This window comes from Pelophylax lessonae (assembly GCF_965119305.1).
Source record: "Pelophylax lessonae genome assembly, chromosome: 3".
NCBI classification, from domain to species: domain Eukaryota; kingdom Metazoa; phylum Chordata; class Amphibia; order Anura; family Ranidae; genus Pelophylax; species Pelophylax lessonae.
In genome coordinates, this window is record NC_138770.1 from 574,190,574 (window position 1) to 574,200,239 (window position 9,666).

The 9,666-nt window shown below is 40.8% G+C and overlaps 1 protein-coding gene across 1 annotated transcript in view; it reads right to left on the reverse strand.

Annotated features, from left to right (window-relative positions):
• The window catches only part of LOC309551274 (uncharacterized protein), a 107,947-nt gene that overhangs the window by 18,960 nt on the left and 79,321 nt on the right, over window positions 1-9,666 (reverse strand). Inside the window, exon 7 of the mRNA XM_082251800.1 lies at window positions 2,193-2,321. Coding sequence (XP_082107926.1) covers window positions 2,193-2,321 — 129 coding nt within the window. The remainder of the gene's footprint in view (window positions 1-2,192; window positions 2,322-9,666) is intronic.

Sequence of the window (9,666 nt, forward strand, 5' to 3'; positions counted from 1 at the left end):
ATAGAAAGTTAAAAAAGAACCCGACAGGAGTTCTAACCATTCCCTAACTCTACAAAATTAAAAGGACATTTTTGGCTATGGGTACACTTTAAATGCAAGCTGTAACACTACAAAAACCTGCCAAACTACCAAATGCCTAAAATACCATTTAAAGGATGATATTTCTATATATAATTTTTTACAATCTTTAGTATTGGTGACCTTATGACCCCCGACCTCCAATCACTTCCGGTATAGCCCCTATATATAACATTCGATTTGTGCTATGTGGCTACGCCCCCTGATGATGTCAAGTGTGACGAAACATGTTGGGAGGAGCCTATCCACATGATGCTGGCATGCTGTTGGAGGTCGGCCATGTTTTTGGATGAAAAACAATACACAAATATTTTTATGCCTTTTATCCTTGGATGTAATGTGAGTACCCTGTGTGCAGAGTTCTACTAAACGTTTGAATAAAGCCTTTTTAAGGATGTCTGCACAATGATATTGTTATTTTTATTTTCACCACGAGGAACAATCTATATGTTGGGTCCATTGCAGTGGACATATACATTTAATGATTGATATCTATGCTACCTGGTCGGATTAGCTTGCTGGTCTGTGACGGATGCCCGCTTCATTTGGTTCATCCCGATTGAATGCTGTTTTCTTTAGACCATCTGGTAAGAGGCTGCATGTTTATACCTTCCTGGTGGTGGATATACCGGCAGCATAAGTTCACATCTGTTTGCACTTATTTTCACTGGGGGATCATTTGGAACTTTCTACCTCTTCTAAGCGCGGCTATTTTATTAAATTTAAAGGATGGTGACATGCAGTTAGGTCTATATTTATTTGGACACAGGCACAATTTTATTTTTGTTCAGGTATTTACCAAAACATATTCAAGCTATATTTATATAATGGATATGGGCTGAATGTGCACACTCTCAGGTTTAACCACTTCAATACAGGGCACTTTCACCCCCTTCCTGCCCAGGCCAATTTTCAGCTTTTAGCGCTGTTGCATTTTGAATGACAATTTGCACGGTCATGGAACACTGTACCTAAACCAAATTTATGTCATTTTCTTCTCACAAATAAAGCTTTCTTTTGGTGTTATTTGATCACCACAAGGTTTTTTCTTTTATGCTAAACAAATAAAAAAAAAACGAAAAGTTTGAAAAAAAAACATTTTTTTTTGTTTATGTTATAAAATTTTGTAAATTAAGTTTTTTTCCTGCACTGATGAGGCTGCACTGACAGGCACTGATGAGTTGGCACTGATAGGGTGGCACTGTTAATGAGGCACTAATATGCGGCACTGATAGAACAGCTCATGATCTAAAGTACACAACGTCATCTATAAAACATGGTGGAGACAGTGTGATGGCATGGGCATGCATGGCTTTCAGTGGCACTAGGTCATTGGTGTTTATTGATGATGTGATAGAAGACAGAAGCAGCCGGATGAATTCTGCAGTGTTTAGAGATATACTGTCAGCCCAGATTCAGAAAAATGCAGCAAAGTTGATTGGACGGCGCTTCACAGTAAAGATGGACAATGATCCAAAACACACTGCAAAAACAACCCAGGAGCTTTTGAATGAAAAGAAGTGGAATATTCTGCAATGGCCAAGTCAATCACCTGATCTCAACCCAATTGAGCATGCATTTCACTTGCTGAAGGCAAAACTAAAGACAGAAAGTCCCACAAACAGAACAACTTAAGACAGTTGCAATTACAGCCTGGCAAAGCATCAGAAAGGAGGAAACCCAAACTCATTGCCAGTAAAAGATTCTCAACAAAATATTAAAATTGAACATTTTATTTGTGATTATATTCATTTGTCCAACTACATTTGAGCCTCTGAAAATGAGGGTGCTGCGTATAAAAATGGTAGCGGTTCCTACTTATACTTGATACTTATGTTCAACCACTTGAATTAAAGCTGAAAGTCTGCACTTAAAATTAATTTGGATTGTTTCGTTTTAATTTTATTCTGGTGGCATACAGAGCCAAAAGTATGAAAAATGTGCCTGTGTCCAAATATAAATGGATCTAACTGTATTTCCTTCATTGTATTTAGCAATTTAATTGTATGCACCTTAACCAAGTCTAACATGTTATAAAATACAGTTGCTTCCTTTATATGTAATCTAAAATTATAATTAAGAATTAGCAGATGTAATAAGAAAATATGGCATACCTGCTCCTGGAGCTGATTTTGAAACCTTTGGCACAGTGATTGTAGCTCCTCAATTGTTCTGTTCTTTAGTTTGATTTGTACCCTGCTGTCTTCCAATGCTGCCATTAGGGACTTGCATTTTCCACACTCCTATGCCAATACATGTAATATGGTTAAAAAGATGGTCTACATCCACTCAAAAGAAACTGTAAAACTATTTAACCTGGGTGTGACGAAAAAAAAAAACATTCCTTTCTGTCAGTTATAAACATTGAAGGGAATTTAGAAAACTGCATTGCAGGCTATTATCTCCTGCTTTGTGTCTGAAACTCACAAATGCATTTCACATAGGGGTTGTCTCCACTGGCAGCATACAGGGTGTTTTTTTCCACCTCTTTATGCAGCTGCTACAATGCGATTTATAGTCACAGTGCCCATAGAAGTGGCAGCGTTTCGCTGCCAAAACCCAAAGTGCAGTGTATAGGGGGCGGCAACATAGGGCAGTCTTCCAACCTACCAACCCAAGGGAATTTACAAATGTTAAAAAAATCACTTTTAAAAAAACACAAGGTGCATATTCAAAGTGTTTGGAATGTTGAATATGTACTGTAACATCAGCTGAGACAAGCACTTCATTTCTGATCCCTGCTCCCAAAGTGGGAGAACTGAAATCACAAAACAAAAGAGAGAGGGCGTACTGACCTAGTGCATTGTCCTAAAACCATAACTTTATTATGTAAAAAGTGGTAAGTATTATACTTACAGAATGACAATTGCATCAACGCTCATCACAAAGCATAACATCATCCAGACCACAGTACATCAAAACACGTGGCAGAAGAAAGTGCAGATCCAATTCGAGGATTAGCCTCTTGGCTGGCTCTGAGAAAGAGGTTAGTCCTCGAAACGCGTTAGACTATTGGAACTGCACGTTCTCCTGTCACATGTTATGATGTACTGTGGACTGGATGATGCTGTGCTTTGTGATAAACTTTGATGCAATTGTTATTCTGTGAGTATAATACTTACTACTTTTTACATAAATAGAGTTATGATTTTAGGATAATGCACTAGGTCAGTGGTCACTCTCTTTTGTTTTGTGATTTCAGTTTTTCCAGACTCCCCCAGTATTATGAAGGCATCAAGACGAGACTTGTCCATGCAGGCCAGGATGGTATTATAGCTTATCAACAGCGGGCCCACTCCTAAGAGCAGGAGATTTTGTGTTTGTGATCCCAAAGTGGGAGAGGCTGCCTGCTATGGTCCCAAGATCACTTATTTTTTTTCCTTTACCAAATACTATTGGGAAAAGAAGTAAGCAATCATGAGAAAAAAAAATGCCATTTCTGTGAGCAATATGTAAATTAGTTTACCTAATAAATCCAACATCTAAAATGTTTAGTTGTTACCAGTCATGGTCTCTTACTGAAAACTCAAGAAAAGGAGTCATGTGATCTCTAGCATAACAGCATTTATAGGAGATTATTAAACAAAAAAAATTGTGACTATTAAAATCCTATAGTCCACCTCTTTTCCAAAACCTGGAGCCCACTAATAAATGCTATATTCAACATATGAAAAAAGAAAAACATTATATAAATATACACTGCTCAAAAAAATGAAAGGGACACTTTTTAATAGTATAGCATAAAGTCAAATAAACTCCTGGGATATTGATATTATCAGTTAAGTAGCAGAGGGGGTTGTTAATCAGTTTCAGATGCTTTGGTGTTAATTAAATGAACAACAGGTGCAATAGATGGGCAACAATGAGAAAACCTCCAAAACAGGAATGGTTTTACAGGTGGAGGCCACCAACATTTTTTTTCTACTCATCTTTTCTGACTGTTTTTCACAAATTTTGCATTTGGCTAGGGTCAGTGCCACTACTGGAAGCATGAGGAGAAACCTGGACCCTATGCACAGGCAGCCCAACTCCTCCAGAATGGCACCTCAATACGTGCCATTTCCAGGTTTGCTTTGTCTCCCAGCACAGTCTCAAGAGCATAGAGGAGATTCCAGGGGACAGGCAGTTACTCTAGGAGAGCTGAACAGGGCCGTAGAAGGTCCTTAGCCCATCAGCAGGACCGGTATCTGCTCCTTTGTGCAAGTGCAAGGGAGCACAGGATGAGCACTGCCAGAGCCCTACAAAATGACCTTCAGCAGGCCACTGGTGTGAATGTCTCTGACCAAAGAATCAGAAACAGACTTCATGAGAGTGGCCTGAGGGCCCGACGTCCTCTAGTGGGCCCTGTGCTCACTGCCCGGCACCGTGGAGCTTGATTGGCATTTGCCATTGAACAGAATTGGCAGGTCCGCCACTGGCACACTCTGCTTTTCACAGATGAGAGCAGGTTCACCCTGAACACATGTGACAGACGTGAAAGGGTTTGGAGAAGCCATGGAGAACATACAAACTACTGAGTACCACTTTGAGTTGCTGCAACGAAATTTCAGCAAAATGGACTAGTCTTCTGCATCATTTTTTCACTTTGATTTTGAGGGTGTCTTTAAGTTCAGCCCTCTGTAGGTTGATAATTTTCATTGCCATCAAATGATGTGGCATCCTTTCGTTACACATTACCCAGTCCATATCAGTATATAGATATCCAGCATGATATTTTTCCCGATGTGTTTTCAAAAGTGTTCCTTTAATTTTTTTGAGCAGTGTATATATATATATATATATATATATATATATAGTGTATTTTTCTCATCTTTTTTTTGCTATCAGTACGGCAAATCTTACACTTTCTTTATGCACAGCATCTCCTCGTGGCAAAAAAAATGAAGCAAGGGGTGCCAAGGAAGTAAGGGATGCCAAGTTTCAGCAGTTTTTTAAGATTGCGCTGACCAGCATAGGAGGATTGGGAGCCACAATGGCATGACGCATGTTTGAACTTTCCTGCATTTCATAGACTGTTGAGGTCTGTTTATACCAGCAACCCGCACTGAAGGCAGGACACAGTGCCAATACGTGGATCCTGGCACATCACACTGTTTACTTTCGTCACACAACTATACTGAAACGTCACGAGTTGTATTTCAATACAGTTCTATTTAATGCAGCAAAGTTTTGAGGTGGTTGTATGCGTCACAACCTGCTATACTAAAAAAAGTAATGCATGCAGTTATTTGTTTTTTCAGTGTATACCACAGCAACGCTGTGGTGTTAACTGACATGATTGGAAACAAAGCATTTTGCTTTCAAGCTTTGCTGGAAGTAAATGGCAGTGTAGCCTCAAGGCATCTAGTGCGAGCAAGCATTTAGAACCATATGTGTCACCAAAACATTAGGGGCCCATCCACATCTATTTGTTGTGGTAACATGCAATGAAAGACATGTTTTATCACAGCATACATTAACGCATGATCAGCGGTGCAATTCATGCACTCCAACGCACCTTACCATTGCACCTCTACACACGTAGACTTTAGACCACCACAGAGCATAGATGTGAACTGAAAGGTGTAGGTACAAAATGAATGGGCTGCCTTTACACACATAAACTGGAGTGTTGTAGAAACTCTTTAAAAACCTGTCTTGCAGTAGTGTGACAAATAATGGAACTTGTGATAGATTCATATACATGCCTGTAAGGTATGAATTAATGTTTTAGAGTTCTGAAATAACTGTCATAAAAATCTCTCCTGCAAAGTTTTACAGGCAGAAAAGCTTTTAGAAACAGTTGGGAGAGTGATGGAAATACACTATATTATCAAAAGTATTGGGATGCCTGTATTTACACGTACATGAACTTTAATGGCATCCCAGTCTTTGTCCGTAGGGTTCAATATTGAGTTGGCCCACCCTTTGCAGCTATAACAGCTTCAACTCTTCTGGGAAGGCTGTACACAAGGTTTAGGAGTGTGTCTATGGTAATGTTTGACCATTCTTCCAGAAGCACATTTGTTAGGTCAGACACTGATGTCAACGAGAAGACCTGCCTCGCAGTCTGCACTCTAATTCATCCCAAAGGTGTTCTATCGGGTTAAGATCAGGACTCTGTGCAGGCCAGTTAAGTTCCTCCACCCAAAACTCACTCATTAATGTCTTTATAGACCTTGCTTTGTGCACTGGTCCAAATCATTTGGTGGAGGGGGAATTATGGTGTGCGGTTGTTTTTCAGAAGTTTGACTTGGCACCTTAGTTCCAGTGAAGGGAACTTTTAAGGCATCAGCATACCAAGACATTTTGGACAATTTCATGCTTCCAACTTTGTGGGAACAGTTTAGGGATGGCCCCTCCCTGTTCCAACGTAACTGGGCACCAGTGCTGTATCTTGGCATAGGTCGACGAGGCCCAGGCCTAGGGCGGCACTTTGCAGGGGGGGCAGCAAAAAAGCTGCACCCTGCACGAAAAAAAACAGCCTCCTCCCGGCTTCCACACGAAAAGGGTTCCCGCCGGCTTGCGGTACACTTTTAGTATAGTGCCAGTCTTATGGGGCGAATTGGGCTGGAGGGCAGGTTCCAGGAGGCAAATCAGTCTGGCACCCCCATAAAGCGGTCACACTGCTACCTGCCAGTATGATAATACAGGTGGGTGAGGACATTCGGACAGACCGCAGGCCACCGACCACACTTAATACAATTGGTCCGACGGCCCCAATGCTAATAAGTGTGGCACTGCAGCCTAATGCTCCGCCTACCCTCCTCTGCCCCCAGGTATGGCAGGCATCATGTCAATAATATAATTTCCATTTCTTTAAACATCCTAGTCCTTGAGCTAGCATATTGAATTGCATCATATACAATTAAGACTTTTAATTGTATATGATGGCAATAATATTGTGGACCACAATAGTGCTATACGGTAAAGGTGTTGCAAACAAGAACTCCTTGACTTTGTCCCACACGTCTATACTTACAATGAAAATGTCTCAGGGTTTTTATAAAGGCTTCCATATGTACTATATACATTGCTTTACTAAATTGCCTCCAAGGTTTTGTGTTAATGCACATTCAATAATGCAATGCATTAAGTCAGGCATGCTCAACCAATGGCCTGCGAGCAAAATGTGCAGAGCTATCTGATGTGGCCAGTGACCTTAAGCCTATAACAACCTGCACAGCTTTCTTCGGGTGCATGTCGCTCTACTAAATAATTGCCAGTCCTCCATAATCCTAGCAGCTGTCATACACAAGCCTCTATTGTGGTCGGCTCTGCTATCTTCTCTTTCTTTCCTAAGACACAGACACGTGAAGAGGAGCCTTAAGCCGAATGGATTACATCTAGTGGTATCCATACATGGGTTTTGAAGGTGGATTCTCACAGTTGTGTGATGAGCTTGGTGTCATTCTGGGAGCATGTGAGTGCATTATGTGTCATTTTATCTTTGGTTAAAAAAGTTTATTATTTCACTACTAGGACATGGACTTCCCTGGTCTGTTGTTTTTTGTTTAGATTGACCACAGTCCTTACTTTGGCAAATCAAGGGATGGCTGCAAGGACCCTGATAAAATGAATGCTGCAACACTTGTTTGTCGCTTTTTTGGTTGGTCACACCTGAGCGCAAGCCTGGGATTAATGGTGATCTGGTTGATTTTTGTGATTATGATTAAACAGTGGGTAAACATCCAACAGGGATTATTCCCATGGAAAATGATGATCCCAATTGTTGTTTAAAATCTTCATTATGCTATTCAAAATAAAAAGATTGGAAATTCTGAACCATTTAATTTCATTGTGCCCTGTGACCGGTTACCAAATCACTTACGTGGTCCACGCTCTTCAGGATTACAGTATTTAAATGCTGGATCCTTCACTCTTCTAAGGGGTTTGATGCTTCAGTCCTCTGACAAGTCAGGAAACTATCCCCAGTGGGAATCAATAGATACCTTTTTTGCCTGTTTTTCCCATAAAGTTGTATGTCCATCTACAGTAGTTATAAAAAAGAATCATCCTCCTTAAAATAATAAAATGTTGTTGCTTTGCAGCCTGAAATGGAGGCAGACACAGTTTTCATTTTATCCAGCTGTATTTACTAGTGCACTAGTCAGATAAAATAAAAAAAAATTCAAAAACAGAATCACTGATTTGGAAAAAGGATCACCCCCCGCCTTATGTCAGTATTTTGTTGGACCAACATTTGCTTTAATCACAGTTAGTTGGGATATGTCTCTACCAATGTTGCACATCTAGACTTTGCCCACTCTTCTTTGCAGAACTGCTCATGTTCAGTTAAATTGGATGGTGACCGTTTGTGGACCACAGTCTTCAAGTCATTCCACACATTTTCAATGGGCTTGAATCCTGAGCTCTGACTAGGTCATGCAAGGAAATTCACCTTTTTCTCCTTTAACCACTGTGTGGTTATTTTTGCTGTGTGCTTTGGGTCATTGTCATGTTGGAAGGTAAACCTTCTTTCTATTGACAACTTTCTGGCAGAGGGCAGCATATTTTTCTTAAGAATTTGATGGTATTTTGCCCCATCCATTTCTCATCTATCCTGTCAAGTGCTCCAGTCCCTGCTGCAGAGAAACACCCCTATAACAGGATATTACCACCTCCATGCTTTACTGTAGGAATGGTAATATTTGGATGGATTTCCGCCAGACATATCGTTTGGTGTTGAGGACAAATAATTCAATTTTTTTTTAAATTCTTTTTATTGGTTTATAACATATATAAACACAAACGTGCATTTGGCCCGTTGAAACAGGAAAGCATAACATGGCACATCTTAAGACAGCAGACCCATGCAGGGGTCTCAAATAAGCATTATGTGGTGGATGATGATACAGAGAGGCAGGAAGGCAAAAGTGTTAATGCAACAATAAAACAGATAGCGTAACATAAGCAAAATCTATTAACTGATATGATTCTCGCCCCAGGGACAATTATATGTCAAGGTAGCTCTTAAGTAGGGGTTGTCTAGGGACCCTCCAAGCTGGTCCAGGAGGGGACAAGCTCCGATTCCTAATCCGCTTAATCAGTCATGGCTGTGGAACATTCTGCCAGCCGCTTGGCCCAGACCCTATCATGTTATTGGGGCAGCCTCTATGTAGGTAGGTATCCCTGTAAAGAGGTATCACAACATTCACCTGTTTCTTCCACTGGGGGAGAGAGGAGCTTGTTGCTTCCAATACAGCGCAATGGTTTCCCTGGTGTAAAATAATAGGAGGCCCAAAAGGGTTCGTTCAGCTACTTTAGGTACCAGATCCTTCACTAGTCCTAACAGACAAATTTTGGGGGGATGGAGTAATGGAGACATGCAGCAGATCATTTATTAAGGAAACTACCTGTGTCTAGTAGGTGTTGAGCTCCAGGCAAGTCCAAAAGATGTGAATAAAATCCCGCGGAGCATGGTCACAGCGCCAGCACTCCCGGGAAAAGGAAGCTTTCATTTTATGTAAGAGATAAGAGGTAAGGTACGCCCTATGGGCAATCTTTTACTGTATGAGGTGATCCCTAAGGGAAATGAGAATTTTGGACGGAAAGTCCCACATATCCACCCAATCCTCAGAATCCAGCTCAGAAACAGCTCGGACCCAG